At 42.3% G+C, this 24,200-nt stretch overlaps 1 protein-coding gene across 1 annotated transcript in view; it reads left to right on the forward strand.

Moving 5' to 3' along the window:
- GUCY2C (guanylate cyclase 2C) overlaps positions 1-23,879 on the forward strand; it is a gene marked incomplete at both ends in the record, with an annotated part of 57,349 nt that extends 33,470 nt beyond the window's left edge. Inside the window, 9 exons of the mRNA XM_084254579.1 lie at positions 413-501; positions 2,149-2,240; positions 4,686-4,844; positions 10,072-10,264; positions 11,395-11,569; positions 13,733-13,831; positions 14,320-14,414; positions 22,640-22,716; positions 23,705-23,879. Coding sequence (XP_084110705.1) covers positions 413-501; positions 2,149-2,240; positions 4,686-4,844; positions 10,072-10,264; positions 11,395-11,569; positions 13,733-13,831; positions 14,320-14,414; positions 22,640-22,716; positions 23,705-23,879 — 1,154 coding nt within the window. The remainder of the gene's footprint in view (positions 1-412; positions 502-2,148; positions 2,241-4,685; positions 4,845-10,071; positions 10,265-11,394; positions 11,570-13,732; positions 13,832-14,319; positions 14,415-22,639; positions 22,717-23,704) is intronic.
- Between the last annotated feature and the right edge of the window lie 321 nt (positions 23,880-24,200).

The raw sequence follows: 24,200 nt of genomic DNA on the forward strand, positions 1-24,200 counted from the left end.
TGACTTAACTGCGGGACCTCTTCACCGGGGGTTGGAAGGGTCAGATGATGGTGTGAAAGTTAGAGGGCCCTGGAAACAAAGTGTCCTCTGGGTGGGGAGGGTGGTGTTCATTCTATCCATTCAGCCCCTGCTGACTGAGCACTTGGTGCTGGCTCTGGGATGGGGTGGCTGAGGGATATGGGCCGGTTCCGGCTGGAGCCTGGGTCAAGGGAGCGGAACCTGAGCTTAAGGTAACCAGGGAGGGAGCCCCCCCTCAGCTGGTGGCTCGTTCATTTGTTCAACATCCACCTGTTGGGTGCTGACCTAGACCCCCACAATGTTCCTGTTGGGTAAGAGAACCAATTCCAAGTCAGGCCACTGCCAACATTTCCTTCACGCTTTCTTTTAATGTGAACCCCCCTCATCCCATCAGAGAAGCTTTTCAGAGTGGAACATGCCAATGGACTGAAGCCCTTCCGCCCAGACCTGTTCCTGGAAACAGCAGAGGAAAAAGAGCTGGAGGTGAGTTCGTTCTCTCTGAGTGTCTTTGAGTTGCTGGTGTAACATACCACAAACTTGATGCATTAAAATAACAGAAATATAATCGTTTATAGTTCTGGAGACCAGAAGTCTGAAAGGAATGTCGGTCAGCAAGGTGATGTTTCCTCCAGAGACTGAAGGGAGAATTCAACCCTTGCTTTTTCCAGAAGTTTCTGGCAGCTATTGACATCCCTTGGCTTATAGCACAACAGTCCACTCTGGGCCTCTGTGAACACACTCCCTTCTCTTCTGTCTCATCTCCCTCTACCACCCTCCTATAGAGGGATAAGTGTGATGGTATTCGGGCCCACCAAGATAATCCAGAATAATCTCCCCATCTCAAGATGCCTCACTTAATCACTACAAAGCCCCTTTTCACAGGTTCCTAGGATGAGGACACTTCTTACCTTTGGGGCTCATTATCAACCCACTGCATTCCTTTTTCTCCACAACCTCGCCAACAGTTGTTGTAGCTAGATTTTTAAATATGTGCAGGTCTCACGGGTGTGAGATGGTATCTCATGGTAGTTTTGATTTGCATTTCCTGATTACAAGTGATGTTGAACATTGTTTCATATGCCTGTTGGCCATTTGCATTTCCTTCTAAATAAGGGACCAGGAAAAGGACTAATTATAATAAAGTAAAAATCAAAATCAACAAGCAACTATAAACCAGAGACACACTGGGGGTGGAGGGTGGGGTGAGGAGGAGGGAGTAGGATGGAAACAAGGTGGGTGGGAATTGTACGGGGGACTATAACCAAGATGAAAAATGCATACATTGTGCAAAAATTAAAAATGATGTAAAAATATGTAAAATAAAATGCTCAAAAAAAATAAACCTTAAAAAAAAAATATATATATATATATAAGCCGAGAACTAGAGGGCCTAGCAAGGCCTGAAAGGCCAGGCCTGGGCTGTGCAGATCAGCCCTCTGGGTGGTGCTGTCCCTTTTCCGCTCCAGCATCGGCAGATCCTTTACCGAGGCAGGAGCACCCTCTAGTGGTGAAATAGGCCATCGACGGTTGCGACGCTGTCCCAGAGCTTCCTGGGAACAATCCATTAAGGCAAAGAAAAGAGACAGGGAAAGCATCTCATTATCTGTGGTCATGTTTGTGGTTTATCTGAAATTGAAGTTCAACTGAGTGCCCTATACTTTTATTTTCTAAATCCGAGCATCTTACTGAGGTGTCTTCACAACCTAGTTATATCACAATCTCCTGGGCGGCACCTGAGCATAAGAAATGTGGTAAAGGTTCCATGGGCTTATCCTGCTGTCGGCCAAAGTGGACCTGCCTACAGCTCTCGGCATCACTTGCCTCCTATTCCCGGTCCCAGCTGGTTCTTGCTCTCTCCAACATACACACTGCAAAAGGCTATTAGGCATTTTGTCTTCACCATAGACCTAGCCTCTTCCAAATCGCACCACCTCTTCGATTAATGCAGGGCCCACAGGATGGTCTGGACATGGAAGTGCACATGCTGATATACTGGAGGGGCTGGGTGAGTGCATCCTCATTGTCACAGCTGAGAAGCTTGAAGATATTCCATGCCTTAGTTACAGCCACCATGGAAGAGAATAAGAAGAGGAGCCAGCCACTAAGCTAATCTGCCCCTCTGTCTTCCAGGTGTATCTCCTTGTAAAGAACTGCTGGGAGGAAGATCCAGAAAAGAGACCAGATTTCAAGAAAATCGAGAACACTCTGGCCAAGATATCCGGGTATTGTTGAGATTCTTGCCTTTCCTCACTAATTTCAGATTCTTCTCATGACGACTGACATTCGGTGGCATCTGAAAAACAGATTGACAGTGTTTGCTGTTTGCCAGACCTGTCTCAAGGGAGTAAAGATGTTATGGTGACTAATAGACCTTTTTTCAGGGAAATAATCACTTGAAAGTTAAAATATTCAAGGACAAAATTTTCGTGATTAAAACTTAAATTCTGATCATAAGTGTGTTGGAAACTGATACTTGTGCAGGTCGTGAGGATATAGACTGTTTTGAGACGAGGGAAACCAGCAAAACTTTCACTTCTAGAAGTGATCAGCGCACAAGAGGAATGCTGTGCAAGCAGAGCCCAGCCTCCTGTTAGCTTGTAATGACAAAGCCAGATCCTAGGGCAAAAAGCCTGACTCTGGATGAGTTCATTAGACCAAAGGGGCTCCGAGCAGGGGCTCCGGCTTTCCAGCCCACAGGAAGCACACGTGTCGCTGTGAGGTGGGTTGGAGGGCATTAAATTGGACAAGATGACCTCTGCATCCCTTCCAGCTCTGTCTGTAGCTCTCCTTCAGTCCACAGTCCAGATGCCTCAGAGGGCTGAAGCCCAGGGCTTCAGATGAGCGAGAGGGCTGTTGCTGAGTGGCAATCTTCACCGTCACTTGCAGGAAAGGAGCAGGAAACAATAAGCAATGTCATTTCTGCCCGTCTCTCATCCTTTCACAGACCTGCTAGTCAGAGCAGATGGGATCGAATGTGTGCGGGTGAAATGTAGATGCACCGGGTGAAATGTAGATGCACGAGGATAAACTGGCCTGATGCTCAGCCTTTGACAGGGTGATTCTCAAACTTGGCTGTACGTTGAGGTCACTTGGGGAGAATTTCAAATACAATACCCACGTCCTGTCCTGGAGAGTCGATGCTATTGACCTCTATGCAGGTGACATCAGGAGCTGCCATGGCACCGCAGGTGACTGTGCAGCCAAGGTTGAGAGAACTGTTGCAGTGGAACCAGCTTATCATGAGAGAATCCACCTGCTCCCTCAGCCTTCCTACCAAGAATACGCTACCCAAGTATTTTCCATAAGAATCTCCCAGGGAACTTGTTAAAAAATTATTTTTCTTAATCCCAAACCTAGCTGCTTCCATCACATGGGTTCGCAATAGGACTCAGCAATGTGTGACTTTTTAACCAACGTCCTCTCACCCCAGGGCATTGCAATGGAAGTGTGTTCTCAGCAGCTTCTTGTTGTCATAATGAAGTGTATGGACGAACGATGAGCCCAAGCCTGTACTCCATCAGTGTGCCTCCCACCCACCTCACAGCGACCCTTGTGCTTCCTGTGGCTTGGAAAGCCGGCCTTGGAGCCTCCTTCATATAATGAACTCATCCAGAGACAGGCTTTTTGCTCTAGGACCTGGCTCTGTCCTCACAAGCTAACAGGAGGCTGGGCTCTGCTTGCATGGCATTCCTCTTGTGCGCTGATCACTTCTAGAGCCTTTTTATTATTATTTTTTAGGATTTTCCCTTTATTGCCAATGATTATTAAAATTTTAGAAAACGTAAATATGCAAGCAAGAGGAAACACCTTGTATTTCCCATAGAGCACCACCAGTTTTCAAAAAAAAAAAAAATCGAGATTAATTTTTGCTAGTTTATAAACTGACTTATTCACTTCTACACTTTTGTGTATTTGGCTCTTTTCATTTGTATTGAATGATATGTGAATGTTCCATCCTGCCAGAGTATTTTAACTCCTTTTTGGTTGCACAGCTAGGTGATTTGCACATTTCACATGTCCACTACTGTATAAGATGTTGTGCTTTCTTCACTGCATTCGTGATTGTTTCCCCTGGATAATTCTTTTTTTTTTTTTAAGATTTATTTATTTATACAAGCACTTGGTACAGTCAGAAGCGTGGGAGGGTGAGAGAATTCACCAGAGTCAGAGCGGAGAGCAGAGCAGGCAGATTGACAAAGTACACTGCTGAGGGGAGCAGCAGGCGGCAGGAGAGGTCTGCGTGCCATGTGGGACCCTCGCTGGCGGCGGGGGATCGAACCGGCGCTGCAGAGGCTGCGGGCAGCTTCGCAACCCAGCGCTCAACCGCTGCGCCACCAAGGAAGGCCCTCCCCTGGATAATTCTTACGCCAGAGCTGAAGTGCAGCCTTGGTGCTTAGGGCGCATTTTCCCGTCGGCCCTCCAGGAAGGTCACACTGTTGGTTTTTTTTTTTTCTTTTCATTTCCTCCTCCTTACCTGCGTTGACTACCGCCTTTCTGACATTCACTTTTCTTCTAATTTCTATTTTATTTTTTTTCCTGATGCTAAATCCTATGTTATATTTATTGCCCCTTTTGGTTTGACGACCTGTCCATCGTTTGCCATTGTTTCAATGGACGTTCACCTTTTCTTAATAAGGAGACGAGCTCATGATCTGTACTACCCACAGCCTTTTTCATGACCAAAAGAATGAAAGTTACATGGACACCTTGATCCGACGTCTGCAGCTGTATTCCCGAAACCTGGAGCATCTGGTGGAGGAAAGGACACAGCTGTACAAGGCAGAGAGGGACAGAGCCGACAGACTGAACTTCATGTTACTCCCAAGGTAAGTCCCTTTGTCGAAAGCTTTCTCAGCATCTATGGATATTATCATACAGTTTTTATATTTCTTTCTGTTGATGTGTTGGATAACATTGATTTTTGGATGTTGAACCATCCTTGTGCCAGAGCAATAAGACAAAAGAAAGACATACAAGGAATCCAAATAGGGAAGGAAGAAGTTAAACTATCACTATTCGTAGATGATATGATAATATACATAGAGAACCCCAAAAACTCCACAGAAAAACTAATTCAACTCATCAATCAGTGTAGTAAAGTGGCAGGATATAAAACCAACATGCAAAAATCAGTAGCTTTCCTATACACAAACAATAAATCTGAAGAAGAAATCAAGAAAACCATCCCTTTTATTATTGAAACAAAAAACAAATACTTGGGAATAAACCAAGGTAAGTCCCTCTGGTGTCACTTCCCACAGCTCCACAGCCGTCCCTCCTACCTTAGGGCCAAAAGCTCATTTGTCCAGCATTGTTTTTCTTTGCAATGATATGGAATAGTTCCCTTTGGCATATTCCTTAACACATCACTGAATTTATTATTTTTTTTATTTATGTATGTATACAAGAACTGGGGTGTAGGTCAGAGGTGTGGGGGGGTGAGAGAATTCACCAGAACAGAGTGGGTAGCAGAACAGATGGACTGACTGAAATACACTGCTGAGGGGAGCAGCAGGCAACACAGGAGAGGTCTGCTGTGCCTTGTGGGTAGCTCCCTGGCTAGACGATCAAACTCGTGCTGCATGGCTACCAATAGCCTCATAGTGCTGAGACTTAACCCCTTGCACCACCAAGGAGGCCCACACATTATTATGTTTAAAAATACATACACTTTGTTAAGCCTTTTTGTGCATTACCATGACAGAAGAAAAAAGAAGTAAGGTTGAAGTCCCCAGCCACAGGTTCAACACTCACAGTAGTAATAACTAAGTTTAGCTAGTAATAACTTAGTAGTAATGACTAAGGAATGTTAACATGAATTAGAAAAAAAAAGTGGAAAGCAAAGAGGCAGGCTTGGCGAAGGTGTCCATATCAGTTACATCAGGAAGTGATGTTCTCTTCTCATGAAAGCATAATGAACTCTCCTATGAAATTAAGGACAAGCTTGGCATTCTCGAATTAGAGAAACTAGTGGGAATTGAGGTCGTGTTGCACCATCTACTACTAATGTACAATCTCAGGCAAGTCATCTCAAAGCTATCGGGTCACAACCTCAGGAGTTCTGCCAAGAAATTCTAAAATGATCCAGATACACAGAGGGCCAGGAGAGACCCAAGAACAAGGCAGCCCAGATAGGTGGCTGGACAAATGAGCTTTCGGCTCTAAGAACTGAAGCAGTGATTGAGGCGGGTCTGGGACAGCTGCAAGCTAAGTCGATTTCCTGCACCAGGTTCTTAAAGGCTTATACAGAGGCCTCAACTGGGTTCAGTCATGTACACTGTCCAGATGTTCTCAATAGCTCATTGGTCTCTCAAGGCCATGTGCTTGGAACAGTAGTGAGTATGGGCACAGCAGGCAGAATGTATCTTCCTACTTTGCTCAGGACAAGTGAGAGGGCTAAGGAGCTCGGTTGTCTGGGTCCAGCCCGTGGGTGATCCAGTGGTCACCTCCTCTCTGTCACCTCCAGCAGCTCTAGCCCTGTCACTCCTCTACTTCACAGGCTGGCCCAAAGAATCCCCTGAAATACTGAGCACCATATAAGGTACTTGTGCTAGGATGCCCCTGGTTGTTATTTCACTGTAGCTATGCCTTTTATATAGTACTTACATAATCACTTTATTTTGAATCCATGATTCATTTATAATTCTCCATTAGTAAAGGAATGATTTTGAGACTGAGCTGTTTTCTAAACCAAAAAATTTCTCTACAATTTAATTTAAGAGGTAGGGTTTACCTACATGTCCTGTTCAGTCATGCACCCTAGAATGCAAAATGAATGTGTCCTCATGGGGCCTGGGTATGGTATCCTTGGAATAGGCTGGGACCCTGAATATGCACTTCAGAGGTGATTTCTGTAGTGATCCATACCTCTTGGCTATATGATGCATAATTCATTGCCTGGTCTTTCATGCTGAGTTTTGACAAAAACATCCTGATTATTTGGCTGCCTTCCCAGGGTGTCATCAGCAGTGGTTTCAACCAATAATGCACTCAAATGATTTACAACAGCTGGCTCATGCCTCAGGATTTTTTAACTTTGGATCAGTGTGTTTGTTCCACTTCAACCACTAGGTGGCAGATGTTTTACCGTCCTGCCTTCAGATCACAAAATGCAGACCTTCAATAGCTGCAATACACCAGAACTCCAGTGCAACTCACTTCGATAACTTATGTAAACATTCTTTATATTTGCAAAAGAAGATTGACATGTACATGAACAATAGCTAAAAGAGTTGAAGCACTGAGGGCAAAAACTAAATTAGACTGCACACAGGAACCAGGATACAACTATAACATTTATTTGAATAGTACCACTGGGGGGCTCAAACAGATTAAAATAGGAGTTTCTTCTTGTGAGAAGCCCTTATAAAACATCTCTGTGCACTGCTTGTGCCAGAAATGACCTACCATCAAAATTCACTGTGAATTCACAGCCTTTATTTCTTTCCCAATATTAGCTTCTCTCTCTCTGGGCAACATATGGTGCACTAAGCTTAAAAGACATTTCAGATATAAGCAGTAAGATGATGAGCAACAAAGGTGTGATACCCAATTTCATCATTACCATTACATTGTGTAGCTTCCAAAATAATCTATACCCTTATAGTAGTCATGTCAACAGCCATCATCCCAGAAGTGGCCCTATAATCTAACTGGCCATACCAAGAGGGTGTTTCTTGTTTTTTAAACTGTTTTAATTGAGATAACATTGGTATACAGTTCTGTATATGATGTAGTGGTAAAGGTTATATCTCCCAAATGCATGTCACCACACCACAGCCACCACCAAAACCTCCATAACCCTCCACCATGGTGTGTTGGGCCTGCTCTCTGTTATTCCCTACCCCCCCCTCCCCATTTGGTAGGCTCAGTTCTGCAGATTTCAAGAATTTCCTTTTTTAAAAATATTCTACATAAGAGTAAAATCGTCCAGTATTTGTCTTTCTCTTCCTTATATTGCTCAGCACAATCCCTCTAATTTCATCCGTGTGGTCACCGATGGCAAGAATTCATGTCTCTATAGCCGAGTAGTATTCCACTGTGTACCTGCCACATTTTCTTGATCCGGTCATGTGTTGCTGGGCACTTAGGTTGTCTCCATAACTTGGCTATTATAAATAAGGCTGCAGTGAACATAGGAGGGCATATATCTTTTCAAATTGGTTTAATTCTTTGGATGAAGACCTAGAAGTACAGTTGCTGGATCATATGGTGAAACTGTCTTTAATATCTTGAGATGCCTCCATAGTGTTTTCCATAGGAACTGGAACTGGACCATTCTGCATTCCCACTGACACTGTAAAAGTGCTCCTTTTTCTCTTTATTTTCACCAACACTCGTTTCTGCTCTTTTTGATATAGGCCATTCTCACAGGTGTGAGGTGGTGTCTCATTGTGGTTTTGATTTGTGTTTCCCTAATAAGTGATGAGTATTTTTTCATGTTCCTGTTGGCCATCTGTATGTTTTCTTTGGATTAGTGTCTTTAGTTCTTTTGCCCAGTTTTTGATTGTGTTACTTGCTTCTTAAGTTGTATGAGATCTTGGACATTAGCCCTTTGTTGGATGTACAAGTATTTTCTCCAAAGGAACATTTTCCCAAGTTTTGTTTCTGTACCCATTGAAACCCCGCCCCCATGTTTTTTAGGGTCTCTAAATGAGTGTTGAGAATCTTGTGGCTCCTGTTATCCAGGGGTGGCCAGACATTCCTTCTTAGCCGAGGTCAGCACACCTCCATATCCTCCCTGCTCCTGATATGCCAGGCCTAGGTTACAGGGGAGTGTGGTGCAAAACAAATCTGAGCTCTGGGACTGGCTCACCCTCAGTGGCTGTGGGACCATCTGAAGGTCATACTTTCTTTTTGAATGTCAGTTTTCTCATCAGTGAATATGATCTGTAAAATGATCTGTTCTTGGGTCTCCCCGGTGGTGCAGCAGGGTTGAGTGAAGCACTGTGAAGCTGTCTACAGTCTCTACAGTGTGGGTTTGATTCCCGGTGGGCCAGGGAGATACCCACATGGCACGGCAGACCTCTCCTGTCTCACCCACTATTCCCCACAGCAGTATATTTCAGTCCGTCTGCCTATTCTGCTCCCCACTCTGTCTCTGGTGGAATCCTCTCACCCTCCCGCACCTCTGGCCTGTACCCCAGTTCTTGTATAAAAATAAATCTTTTTTAAAAAATGATCTGTTCTCCATGACCTCCTCTTGCAACTCCCAGCTTCCAGGTTCTGATTCTAGAGCTTCCACAGCCTTGTACTTTACAAAGTGACCCCAAGGGCAGACAGGGAGCACACCACCTCATATCATCCCAATCACCATTTTCTCAATGAAAGTGCAGCTTAGCTCATGAAAGAAGTTGGAGCCCTTTCTCATGGTTCTGATCTGCTCCTTAGCTCTTCAACAGAGATACTCTAAGTGGCTTCTCTTAGACCTCTGGAGTTGTAGCATAATTTTAACTTGTTTACATGATGATTGACTGTGTCTTTTAAAGGACCCACATATGGTTCAAAGTATATCACCTACATTCTGGTTCAGAATATATCAAAATTCATTTTTAAATGCATTATTCCTCCATATTAAACAGTGCCATGATAACTATGCCAGGGAAGTAAAACTCGTGACTCTAATGACAAAGTCAGATCTGATTGCTCTGGTGATTCAAGCTCTTACATTGAGTTTTCTTCCTGGTTTATGGATGCAGCGCTAGATCTGGAAGAAGCTGGCCATCTACAGAGGTGAAAGAGGGCAAGGGTGTGCATGTGTTAGGCTTATGTAGGTATTAGTTATGTGTTCTAGTGCATTACGCTTAATACTGAATCTGCTTATGTTCATCTGAGTTCAAGTACACAAATTATATGGGTATATAATATATACATTTGTAATATATCCATGTGTGTGGCATAAACAACTTGTCTTTGCTTCCTGGTCACCCAATACACTGGAGAAATTCCAATTTCTAGAATCCTTGGTGGATAACTACTACTGTCGCAAAGACTTATATAAGAGGAAAAAATTACTGAAGCTGAAGGCATTTTTTTTTCCTTTTCCTCATCCAGACTGGTGGTAAAGTCTCTGAAGGAGAAAGGCACTGTGGAGCCAGAGCTATACGAGGAAGTCACCATCTACTTCAGTGACATTGTGGGTTTCACGACCATCTGCAAGTACAGCACCCCCATGGAAGTGGTGGACATGCTCAATGACATCTACAAGAGTTTTGACCACATTCTTGATCACCATGATGTATACAAGGTAATCACATCACCTAGCAGGTGGGGACCAGGGTAGGGCCCAGTCAGCAGAGCTAGAATTGGGTTCTAGTATTACTCAGGAATTGTCACCTCTCATTTCACATTTAATGAATTGGTGATTGAATCTCAGCTAAGAATGAAGAGGACCAAGAAGGGTCAAAATAGCCATGTGACTTTAACAAGTGGTATGAATAAGCAACAAAGTACAGCAGGATTGTATTTAGGATACTGCATTAAGAGAAAATGGCTCCTAAATCATCCAAAATGTGGGCAATGTCTAAGTTAAGTGCAGATGAAGCAGAAAAGACACTAAAATTCTAATAAGTAAAATAATCAGTTCCTCTGTTACCTTTTGTTTTGAAATAGCAGGTATCATTCAAAGAAAACTAAAGAGCAAAGACTAGAACATTCTTTTTTTTTTTAAAAAAAAGATTTATTTATGCATACAAGAGCTGGGGTGTAGACTAGAGGTGCAGGGGGTGGGGGCATTGGTAGAGGATTCATCAGAAACAGAGTGGGGAACAAAACAGGCAGATCTACAGAAATACACTGCTGGGGGGAGCAGGGGACTAGACAGGAGAGGTCTGCTGCTCCATGTGGATTAGCTCCTTGGTCGGGGTTCAAACTCTTGCTGCAGTGGCTGCCGAGAGCTTCATAGTGCTGAGACTTAACCCCTTACACCACCAAGGGAGCCCCTAGAACATTCTTTAAGTTCAGACTTGAGGGCATAATTCAGAGGAGTAAAAAAAATTTATACAATACTGCTAAGATAAATCCATTTATTATATGAAAAGTATTTAGAAGCACCATACACGAATATGTATTATATCATTTTTTGTCCAATAATATATGAAAAATGATTTAAGTGCTAAAGATGATTTTAAACATTTATAGAATTGTCACCATATCCAGATGATTTATATGAAGTACTTTCTTACGGTTAAAATCCCTTATAGCTACTTTATCATCCCTTTAACTGAAATATAAAAACCTTGAAGCTAGAACTGTTTAGAACTGGTCCCCAAAACAGTGCTTATACAGAGTTCTCAGAAACTTTCATGTGATTCACTGCTTCTGTTCCATTGCTTTGCCTTTTGAGGGCAGACTGACTGATGAGAAATATTTCCACAGGTGGAGACCATTGGTGATGCCTACATGGTGGCTAGTGGTTTGCCCAAGAGAAATGGCAACCGGCATGCAATAGACATCGCCAAGATGGCCCTGGATATCCTCAGCTTCATGGGGACCTTTGAGCTGGAACATCTCCCTGGCCTCCCAATATGGATTCGCATTGGAGTTCACTCTGGTAGGGACTGATCACTTAGGTAACCACATGTACCTCCACTAAAACAAAGGGTAAAGGGCCTTCCGATGTGATCAGTTTTCATACGCGGGTTGGCTCTCTCAGTCAAATATGAGGTCCCATTATATAGCCTAATGAACTTAGGCGCAGTCCCTAGAAAGTGTAGGAAATCACATCTTTGGCAGCACTAGCTCCTGGAATAAGACTAACCACATACTAAATTAGAAACTCCAGGCTTCCTACTGCAGCTACTGTATTTACTACTTTGCTTATCCCCTCCCCATTCGCTCTCCCTGGCACTCCCACCTTCATGGTTTTTTCCTATTAAAATAGTATCCTAAGTGGATTAATTAGACAGTCCACAGGAGAAAAAAAGTAACTGGTTGAATTCCTATAATAAAAGTGTTATGTCTCTCAGCCCTTCGGTGGTACATGGGTCACTTTAAAGACCATGAAAGTTGAACATAGAGATTTGGAAAGATGAATTACAGAGGTTATTTCCAACAGAAAATATAGTTGGAGAGGAACTCAGATCTTTATAGGGATATAAATTGTCTTTATAGCTTTCATGATAAGTAATAATACAGCCACGTTTAGATTGATCCCAGGACTCCCTATTTCCTGAAAATTCACTGTTTCTAAAGCCAACTCACTCCATTATTGAAGAGCCTTTCCTTGCATTAATTACATCTGTCATTTCCTGCCACTGCTCCTTTTTCTGTCCTCCAAGTCTCACAGAAAAAAATCCAAGAGGTCATTCCAGGTTTCTTGGCAAAAAGCAGATACCTACCTTTGCAAAGGTCATCATGTGTCCTCAGAACCTGTTAAAGACAGTAATAAATCTGTGAGATTCTCAAAGAGCCAGTAAGCTGAAGTTAAAAATGCTGCCACATTTGACTGCCAGGGACACAGCTGTGGCCTGTCCCAGGCTAATGTCATTGATGTTTCCATATACACATAAGGGAAATTTCTGGGCCCCTCCCTAGCCAGCAATAGCATGCAGTCTTTTCTGACTATCTGCAAATTTCCAGGCCTGGAGAGACAGACAGAGCCATGCCAGGGAGAAGGGAGCTCTGGGGCTGCCCCCCTCTCTGTGGGGCCCAATGGGGGCACTGCCACACTGGGCTGGAGGGGGTTAGCCCCAAGAAGCTAAAGAGGTGCACTTTAATAGCTGAAAAAGAAGACATTGTATCTCAAGGATTTTCTTCCACCAGGCCCTGACCAGCTTTCTCTCTCCATTACTGAGGAGTCACTTGTAATTAGACTACAAGACTGAGCACCCATCAGAGATCAGGTTGAGAAGTTGCCCCTCTGCTCCTTCCACTTTTAATTATTATTAATGTTTGATTATTTTGCACGAAACCTAAAGGATTTTGGACATGAGGGAACTGTCAAATAATGATGTTTTGGACATGGGAACTGCAGTGGCCATTCCAGTATTTTTATTTTTCCGTGCAATGTTCAAAAATACAGAATATTGTAGGACAAATCTAAAAAGAAACTTTTGTGAATCAAAATCCAGTTAAGCCAACTTGAAAATCAATAGTTACCACTGTCCAAAACCTGAATTTGCACTTTTGGGGTTAATCTTTAACTTCTTGTGTGCTATCAGCCATTATGGCTACGTGGCCGAGGTCGAATTCTCCTCATCCCTCTGCTCCAGGTGCCGGGGCATGCTGGAAGGAAACTATGCTAGGGCTTTGTCTCCTGGGTCTTGCATCACCATGCCACCACTTCCAGAAATGCTACTCTGACTGAAACGAAAATTAAACGTGGGCCATTACACATGTGTGTGCCAACCCCCACCCCCCGTCAGTTCCCAGCTCAGCAACCCCAGGGCAGCAGTGGGCTAGTCTTCAGCCTTCCTGGGAGCCTCCCACTGAATATATAAGAAGGACTTCCATCTTTGCAGCCCGGGTCTCTAATTGCCTTCTTTAGTGCAAATATACTTTTTGTGCTAGAGCCAACTATTTTCTTAAAGTGGGTGTTACATAATGCTGCTTCCTTCATGGCATGTATTCGCTTACAGCAAAAGTCACAGCTTCCATTACACACCCTCAGTGACTTCTTGAAATCAAAGTGTTCAGCCACTGGACCCTGGATTACCCCCCTTCACCCTCCTCTGCAATTTCTGCTGCCCATATGCCTGCTTTCTGTCCACGTCAGGTCCCTGTGCCGCCGGAGTCGTGGGGATCAAGATGCCGCGTTACTGCCTGTTTGGAGACACAGTCAACACAGCCTCGAGGATGGAATCCACTGGCCTCCGTAAGAAGGGAGATTGTTTTTCTTAGAGGATAAATATTCTGTCCAGCAGAAGAGAGCTGTAGGGTGAAATGCACAACGAGGCGACACTCAGTGCAGTGAGATGCAGCCAGATTGTAGGTGGCAGTTGGACAGGGAGGGAACTGACTTACGAGGCTTGACTTGGGTGAGCACATGTAGTTCTCCACACTTGCCCGCCCGGATCCTGAAAGTTGATACAGCGGCCTTCACTGGGGTTAGTCACAGCATCATCACATGGTCTCAGCAACACACAACTCTCTCAAGTCTGTGTTCTTAAAAATGGGGGAACCATGGGCAGAATCTACCTTCCAAGGTGAGGGGAGGTGCTGAGGGGCTTCTGATTACCTGGGTCCAGCTTGTGGGCCACACAGTGGTCACGTCCTGGCCACAGCCTCCTCCAGCACAAATGTGGCCAATAAAGGATGTGAAAAATGGACGTGATTTTCACTCAATCTGTTTTTCATTTCCAGCCTTGAGAATTCATGTGAGTGGCTCCACTATTGCCATCCTGAGGAGAACTGAGTGCCAGTTCCTGTATGAAGTGAGAGGAGAAACTTACTTAAAGGTAAGGGATCCCCAGAGATGGCACCAACCTGCACACCTGGGCCCCCTCCCTTGAGGCTAAATCAGAGACAGTGATGTCAGGAGCACCCCCTGGTTCCTGTGGGATGAGTCACCACCAAGGAATGGGAACCCAGAACTTTGCTTTACACCAAAGAGCCCTTTCGATTTTTGAACTATGACCAATATGGGATAAAACACTACCACTCTTTTCTTCCACACTTATCCAAGTTTTGACCCCAACTCCTCTCAATTCAACAGCTACAGTCTGATCCAGGACTATGTAACTGAAATGAAAGCTCCAGCTCACTTTTCTGTTTCTGCTGCAGATGCTGCAGCTCTTCTGGCCACCTCTCTTGTGAGTTGCCTTCTATCCTACAGTCTAGGCCAGTGAACTGCCAGGTGTGGCCACAGACTTCTCACTCAGAGTCATCTGCTGTGAAACTGCAGCTCTAGATGCTGGGACTCTCCACTGGGCCTGCTAAGTCAGACTCTGTGGTGTAGATCAGGAATATAAACATAATTTACATTATATGTACATTATAACATACAAGTTTCAGATGTACATCATTATAAATCAGCATCTATATGATGATGTTAAATTTACACTAAAAGTTCAGTTCTATCCTTTACATACAGTGTCCCCTTATACTTGAATTGACCCACTTCCCTGTCCCTTCTGGTAACTACTAATTGACCTTACAGTCTACCCTTGCTTTCTTTTTTTTTTTTCCCCAGTTATATTTCAAAATACTTTATTTACAGACACTGAAATTTGAATTTCATATAATTACTATGATTTTCATCTTTTTCATCATCTAAAAATTTATAAATTACATTTAGCTTCCTGGCTACATGAAAACATGTAGTGGGTTTTAGTTTAACCCATACTAGATGATATTAACGTGATTTGACATAATTTGAACTTATGCTATTATGTATACTTTGTCCTAGGTAAATTTATTTCTCAATTTTTGAGTAGTTATATTTCTTTCTTAATGCTATCTGTTCCCCTAACTTTGAAATTTTATTTCAAAGGCTCAACTTAACTTTTCTTCCTCCTCCCTCATAGTAACAACTTATTTTAGAATATTAGGACACATGAAGCCATGGTGATATACAAAATATAACCATCCCAATATGTGTCAAAAAGCTTTCATGTGCCTCTTCAGTTTCTCTCAGCCTCATTTAACTTCAGGACCTTTTACTATTCATTCTTTTTTTTTTAATTAATAAATTTTATTTTTATATTCCCATACAATTGCAACCCCCCCATTCTGACCCCAATCCCTCCCCTCCCGCCCCCCACCCCCCAAAAAGTGTCTCTGGTTCATAGTTTTTGTTGATTTTGATTTTCACTTTCTTATAGTTATTCATTTTCCTGGTCCCTTATTTAAGTTTTCTAGATTCCTGCTATGAGTGAGACCATCCGGTATTTTTCTTTTTCTTTTTGGCTTATTTCGCTGAGCATGATCCCTTCCAGCGCCATCCATGTTGCTGCAAATTGCATGTGTTTATCTTTTTTGAATGCTGAGTAATATTCCATGGTATATATGTACCACATCTTCTTGATCCAGTCATCTATTTTTGGGCATTTGGGCTGTTTCCAAAGCTTAGCTATTGTAAATAGTGCTGCTATAAACATAGGGGTGCAGGTGTTTTTTGGAATTGATGTTTCTGTGTTCTTTGGGTAAATACCTAGGAGTGGAATTGCTGGATCCTGTGGAAGCTCTATGTTTAGTAGGTCCAGAAATCTCCACAGAGCTCTCCATAGTGGTTGGACCAGTTTGCACTCCCACCAACAGTGCAGAAGAGTTCCTTTTTCTCCACAACCTCGCCAACATTTGTTGTTGCTAGTTTTTTTAATATGTGCCATTCTCACTGGTGTAAGATGGTATCTCATGGTAGTTTTGATTTGCATTTCCCTGATTGCAAGTGATGTTGAACATTTTTTCATATGCCTGTTGGCCATTCGCATTTCCTCTTCAGAGAAGTTTCTTTTTAGTTCCTCTGTCCATTTTTTGACTGGATTATTTTCTTTGTTGTTGTTGAGTCTCATCAGCTCTTTGCAGATTTTTGTGATCAGTCCTTTATCATTAGTGTTGTGTGCAAAAATTTTCTTCCAGTTGGTGGGGTTTCTCTTTGTTTTTGTTATTGTCTCTTTTGCTGTGCAGAAGCTCTTTAATTTGATGTAGTCCCAGCTGTTGATCTTTGCCTTCACTATCACTGCTTTGGGTGATGTGTCTGTAAAGATGTCTTTGATATGCAAATCACGTAGTGTTTCGCCTATATTTCCTTCTATGTATTTTATGGTTTCAGGTCTTATGTCTAGTTCTTTAATCCATTTTGAGTTGATTTTTGTATATGGTATGAGGTAGTGGTCAAGCTTCATTCTTTTGCATGTAGCGACCCAGTTTTCCCAGCACCATTTATTAAACAAACTTTCTTTGCTCCAATGCATAGTCTTTGCTCCTTTGTCAAAGATTAGTTGACCATAAATCTGTGGGTTTATTTCTGGATTTTCTATTCGATTCCATTGGTCTGTATGTCTGTTCTTGTTCCAATACCATGTAGTTTTGATGATTATGGCTTTGTAGTAGAGTTTGAAGTCTGGGAGTGTGATGCCTCCATTCCCTTCTTTTTTTTTTTTCAGGAGAGCTTTGGCTATTCGGGGTTTTTTGTGATTCCATATGAATTTCATCAATAATTGTTCTATTTCTTTGAAGAATGACATTGAAATTTTGATTGGAATAGCATTGAATCTGTATATTGCTTTTGGTAGGATGGCCATTTTAATAATGTTTATTCTCCCAATCCATGAGCAGGGGATGTCTTTCCATTTCTTTGTGTCTTCTTCTATTTCTTTTAACAGTGTTTTATAGTTTTCTTTGTATAGGTCCTTTACCTCTTTTGTTAGATTTATTCCCAAATATTTGATTTTTTTTGTTTCAATAATAAAAGGGATGGTTTTTTTGATTTCTTCTTCTTCAGATTTATTGTTTGTATATAGGAAGGCTACTGACTTTTGCGTGTTGATTTTGTATCCTGCCACTTTACTGAACTGATTGATGAGTTGAATTAGTTTTTCTGTGGAGTTTTTGGGGTTCTCTATGTATATTATCATATCATCTGCAAAGAGTGATAGTTTGACTTCTTCTTTTCCTATTTGGATTCCTTGGATGTCTCTCTCTTGTCTTATTGCTCTGGCTAGGACTTCCAGTATTATATTGAAAAGCAGTGGTGAAAGTGGACATCCTTGTCTTGTTCCAGATCTTAATGGAATTGCTTTCAGCTTTTCACCATTGAGAATGATACTGGCTGTTGGTTTGTCATATATGGCCTTTATGATGTTGAGGTACGTTCCTTGTATCCCAAGAATTTCAAGGGCTTTTATCATGAATGGGTGTTGCACTTTGTCGAAAGCTTTCTCAGCATCTATTGATATTATCATATGGTTTTTATATTTCTTTTTGTTGATGTGTTGGATAACGTTGATTGATTTTCGGATGTTAAACCATCCTTGTGTCCCTGGAATGAATCCTACTTGGTCGTGGTGAATTACCTTATGGATACACTGTTGGATTCTGATAGCTAAAATTTTATTGAGGATTTTTGCATCAGTGTTCATTAGGGAGATTGGCCTATAGTTTTCTTTTTTTGTGTTGTCCTTGTTCGGTTTTGGTATTAGTGTAATGTTGGCTTCATAGAACGTGTTAGGTATTATACCTTCCTTCTCAATTTTTTGGAAGAGTTTGTGAAGGATAGGTACCAATTCGTCTCTGAATGTTTGGTAGAATTCATTTGTAAATCCATCAGGTCCTGGGCTTTTGTTTTTGGGGAGGTTTTTGATTACCATTTCAATTTCGCTGCTTGTAATTGGTCTGTTTAGGTGTTCTATTTCTTCTTTATCTAGCTTTGGGTGATTGTAGAGTTGTAGGAATTTGTCCATCTCCTCTAGATTGTTGAACTTGTTTCCATATAACTGTTCATAGTAGTTATTAATAAGTCTTTTGATTTCTGCTGTGTCCGTTGTGATTTCTCCTCTTTCATTTATTATCCTATTTATTTGTGCTTTCTCCCTTTTTGCCCTTGTGAGCCTGGCAAGGGGTTTATCTATTTTATTTATTTTTTCGAAGAACCAGCTCTTGGTTTCATTGATCTTTTGGATTGTTTTTTTAGTTTCAATTTCATTTATTTCTGCTTTGGTTTTTATTATTTCTTTTCTTCTACTGGTTTTGGGGCTTTTTTGTTGTTCTTTTTCTAGATCTTTGAGTTTCGAGATTAGGTTGTTTCTTTGAGTTCTTTCTTGTTTCTTGATGTGAGCATCTATTGCTATATATTTTCCTCTTATTACTGCTTTTGCTGCATCCCATACATTTAGGAAATTGGTGTCCTCCTTGTCATTCAATTCAAAGAATTTTTTAATTTCTTCTTTTATCTCCTCGTTAGTCCAGTGGACTTCCAGTAGTGTGGGTTTCAATCTCCACGAGGTAGGAGAATACCTTGCCTTCTCTTTATGGTTTATTTCTAGTTTGATGCCTTCATGGTCAGAAAAGATGGTTGGTATGATTTCAATCTTGGTGTATCTGTTGATGTTTGTCTTGTGCCCCAGTATATGATCAATCCTAGAGAATGATCCGTGTGCGCTTGAGAAAAATGTATACTCAGATTTTTTTGGGTTTAGTGTTCTATATATGTCTGTTAAGCCTAAGCACTCTAGATCCTTATTAGAGCTTTAGTGTCTTTACTTATTTTTTGTCTTGTTGATCTATCCATTGTTGATAGTGGTGTGTTGAAGTCTCCCACTACGTATGTGTTTTCTCTGATGTCTGTTTTCAGAGATGCCAATAGTTGTCTGATATATTTTGGTGCTCCTTCGTTTGGTGAATATATGTTAATGAGTGTTATTTCTTCTTGAAGTATTATCCCCTTGATCATAATGTAATGACCACTGGGGTCTCTTTTTATCTTTTTAAGTTTGAAATCTGTTTTATCTGATATGAGTATAGCTGTTCCTGCCTTCTTTTTTGGTCCATTTGCTTGTAGAATTGTTTTCCATCCTTTAACTTTGAGTCTATTTTTATCTTTTGCAGCTAAATGTGTTTCCTGGAGACAGCAAAAGGTTGGGTTTTGTTTCTTAATACATCCTGCAACTCTGTCTTTTTATTGGAGAGTTTAGTCCATTTACATTTAGAGTTAGTATTGATATGTTAGCATCTGTATTTGCCATTGTGTTTGTCTTTCCTTTGATTTTATTTATTTATTCTTTTAATAACTTTCTTTGGCCTTCTTTTGTTGTTATTCGTCCCTCTGAGGTTCTGGCTTTAGGACTCCTTGTAGTATTTTTTGGAGTGGGGATTTAGTCGTAATAAAATTCTGGAGTTTGTTTGTCTGGGAAGGTCCATATTCTTTCTCCAAAGAGGAAGGAGAGCTTTGTGGGATAGAGTATTCTTGGTTGGCATCTGTTTTCTTGGAGTCTGTTGACTATGTCCCTCCACTCTCTCCTTGCCCGTAGTGTTTCTTCAGAGAAGTCTGATGTCAGTCTGATTGGTTTCCCTTTGAATGTTATCTGTTTCTTCCCTCTTGTTAGTTTCATTATTTTTTCTTTGTCTTGGATTCTTGGGAGCTTTACTATTATGTGTCTTGCTGTATTTTTCCTTTCGTCATGGAAGTTTGGTGTTCTTCTTGCTTCTTGTATATCAATTTTCAGATCCTTCTTAGCGTTTGGGAAGTTCTCTTCAATTATATCCATGAATATTTTCTCTGTTCCTACATCTCTCTCCTCTCCTTCTGGGATTCCTATAACTCTTATATTTCCTTTCCTCATGGAGTCAGATAGTTCCCGAAGTCTTTCTTCGGTCTTTTTCCTTCGTACTTCTCCTTCCTTTTCTGTTTTAGTTCTTTTTATTTCTGTGTCTTCAAGAGTACTTATTCGTTCTTCCATTTCATCTATTCTGCTTTCATTGCTTTTCCCAGAGTTCTTTAGCGTCTCCATTAATTCTTTGATCTCCTGCATTTCTTTTACTTCCCTCTTTAGGGACTCAATTTCATTCTTCTGGTCATTAATTATTTTCCCCTTATCATTGTTTTCCTTTATGACTTCTGTCAGTTTTTTAATCACAGCAATTTTAAATTCTCTATCTGGAAGGCTCAGAAGTTCTTCCAAGTTACTGTTGTTGCAATCTGGTAGATGGTTTTCTTTTTGTGGTGTGCTATTTTGCTGAGGAGTTGCTGGGTTGCATGTTGTTTTTCTGCTCCCTACTGACTGTTTTCTAATTTGCCGTATTCCTTGTGACACTGTGTTGCTGGTATTGGCCGGCATCTTGGGCGACCTTCCCAGCTCACCACTGGCTCCTCTGGGGAACTTCTGCTGGGTTCACAAGTCTCCAGCAAAGACAGGTCCCTGCTCTGTCTCCTCGGTGAGCCTTCTGCTGGGTTCACACAGTCTCCAGCAAGAAGGGTCCCTGCTGCAAAATGCCAGTGCCGGGGACGCGCTCCCCTGCACGCCCGGTCTGCCCCAGCGGTGGGTGCTGCTCCCCTCTGGGCTGGAACTGCAGGCTAGAAGGCGCCCAGCATGGGCAAGCCTCCCAGCTTACCTCTGTCTCCTTGGTGAGCCTTCTGCTGGGTTCACACAGTCTCCAGCAAGAAGGGTCCCTGCTGCAAAATGCCGGTGCCAGGGACGCACTCTACCCTTGCTTTCTATTTAGTTAGTTCATCAATTTTTTGTTTATGTACCACAAAGAGTAAAGTCATATATTTATCATTCTGTATCAGACTGACTTCAAGAATAATACCCTCAAATCCACCCATGCTGTTGCAAATAGTGGGATTTCATCCTTTTTTATAGCTGAGTAGTATTCAATTATGTATTTATTACATTTTCTTATTCAGCCATTTGTTCATGAGCAAGGAATCTTTATTTTTAACAATCTGAGTGATAGAGATGCATACTAAATGTTTGAGAATCACTACTGCAGATTATAATATCACCTCTACTGGGTGGCCCTCCAGAGCCATCAGTCTCCTCTTCACTTCCAGGCTACCTTTTAAAGGTCATTACAATCTTTTCATAATTGATCTGAAGCCAACTATTATTGACTGTAAGGTTACCTGTCCCCAGCAGCCATAGTGCAGCTGATCTCAACACTGCACTTGCAGTGTGGGAAGCCTCCTGGTGTCCTAACATCATACATACTTTCTGAATCTTCCATAATTTTCTGCACAGAGAAATGCCCCCCCCAAAAATAGGGGTCTCAACAGAGCAAACCACCAGTTTTAAAAATGAGTGATTTTAAATGTAGAACTATCCAGCCTGCTTTTCAAATACTTTAGTAAAAACCACTAGATTTCATACACAATGGAATATTACTCAGCAATCAAAAGATAAACTCATGCAATTTGCAGCAACATGGATGGAGCTGGAAGGGATCATGCTCAGTGAAATAAGCTAGCAAGAAAAAGAAAAATACCAGATGGTCTCACTCATAGCAGGAATTTAGAAAACCTAAATAAGGGACCAGGAAAAAGACTAATTACAATAAAGTAAAAATCAAAATCAACAAGCAACTATAAACCAGAGATACACTACCAGGGGCGGGGGGAGGGATTAGGGTCAAAATAAGGGGGGTGGGAATTGTATGGGGAATATAACCAAGATGAAAATGCAAACATTGTGCAAAAATGAAAAATGATATAAAAATATATAAAATAAAATTAAAAAAAGAAAATCAAAAGAAAAATAAACTACTAGATTTCCAGGTAAGTTTCACTTCATTTTACGGCCTCCAGATGGGCCCAGCAAATGTATTTAGTGAGTGTTTGTCATGATGCACATGTGTTTATAACTACATGCTTAAGGTGGGGAAACCACAGAAAAAGTTTTATGGCCAAATCTAACAAAAGGCATGGAAGAAATTGTGGACAATGAAAACTGGTCAGATTTGTGGGCATCACAGAATTGTGGTTGGATTTTTTTCCTCTTAACTTGGAGTTCTTAGGGTGTTGCTCTAGTGATGTTTTTAATTATCTTAGGGGAGGAGAAAACTAAAAAAACCATGCCTGTGATTTAAAGCGTTGGGAAATAAAGAGCTGCCTGGAGATCCTGCAGAGCCTATCTGGAATGTGTGCTGAAATGTAGGCTCTGAGGTGGAACTTGGGGATGAAATGTCTAGTGGAAGCAGATTTGTTGGAATGGTGGCCTCCATGGTCTCACCTTTCTTGTCCCACTAGGGAAGAGGAACTGAGACCACCTACTGGCTGACCGGGATGAAGGACCAGGAGTACAACTTGCCGACCCCTCCCACCATGTAAGCCGCTGCCTGGGCGGGGTGGGGTATGGGGTGTGGGGTCCTGGCTTGGTAGCATGTGCTGCACACCCACTTATTTGTCAGCCAGTGGGTGATAGTATTGAAGACCAGGTGGGAGACTCCACATGTGGGGGTTTGAAAACACCCCATCTCTGGCTGCTAGTATCAGGCTTGCTTAGGTAAATAGGGCAGTTTGGAGCTCAGCTTCTTCGTGTCTGGTTCTGATAAGACAAGAGCCTGCTGGAGGTTCCTAGAAATCCCTGCCTACACGCTCTGCTGATCCACCTCATGAAAGCATGAGCTCCCCAAAGTCCCAGGACTGTAGTTCCAGTCTTCACAGGGAGTTAATATTCCCTCTGCAATAAGGAAGACAAAGTTTCAGATCCCCAAAAGTGGCTCAAATGGCCATCTAGTGGTATACTAGTTCCTGCACCCAGGAATGTGGCTGTTCCCATGGTAGAAAGACCCCCTCTCTGATTCCTTGATGCTTGACTCAGAAGGCAAGCCTGCAGAGATGCTAAAACCACCCAGATTTTCCTGGGGCATGGAGACCTGCCCCCTACTAGACATGCCCTGGGTCTATGTCAGGTCCTCCAACTTGAGCCTCCCCCTGCCCGAAGCAAAACCGATACTCTGAACCACTTGTGGGAGCAGCCAGTTTGTAGGGTCTTGTGTGAGAGGCCCTATCCCCTACCCACCATGGCTGCTTCTGAAAAATCTCTTCACTCCTCTGAAGTCTAACAGTCTGTTGTTTCATTTTGAAATGGAAATAAACTGTCCCACTTGAAATAGATTCTGCTGCTTCTCCAGCTGCCCAGAGCAGGGTGACAGTTCCTGACACTCAGCGAAGGCAAGGGGCAGCTTGTGCTGTGTGCACTTCCTGTGTTAGTGCAGTACTTAAGCACCTTAACTGATTATTTTGGAGCTAAGGACAGTTCAGCATGAGTGACTGAGGCTTTTCCATTTTCCCTCCCCACTCTCTTTGCAGGGAGAATCAGCAGCGCTTGCAAGCTGAATTTTCAGACATGCTTGCCACTTCTTTACAGAAAAGACAAGCAGCAGGAATAAGAAACCGAAAACCAACCCGGGTAGCCAGCTACAAAAAAGGCAGTCTGGAGTACTTGCAGCTGAACACAACAGACAAGGAGAGCACCTATTTTTAAAACTAAATGAGGTCCAACAACTCAGACAAATTTAGTGCAGCTGCACTTGGGCCTCAGCCTCTGTGGCCTGAAGCCCCCCATTCCCTGAGACATGGTGAAACAGAGGAGGCCCTGGGGCTTCTGCTCAGTCTAGGCTTGCCTGTCGGGAGCAGACTCTGCTTGGAATCAGATGTGCACTCAGTGCAAAAATTACCTTTCTCTCTGGAGCCTCTCAGCTCAGTGGCCGCTCCAGTAGCTTCACCCTGTTACCCTGGGAAAGAGGAGGAAGTTGAGGAGATTCAGTTTTCATTTCATTTATTTTTGTTTGATTTTGTTTACTGG

The sequence above is a fragment of the Talpa europaea genome, assembly GCF_964194135.1.
Source record: "Talpa europaea genome assembly, chromosome: 15".
Classification (NCBI taxonomy): domain Eukaryota; kingdom Metazoa; phylum Chordata; class Mammalia; order Eulipotyphla; family Talpidae; genus Talpa; species Talpa europaea.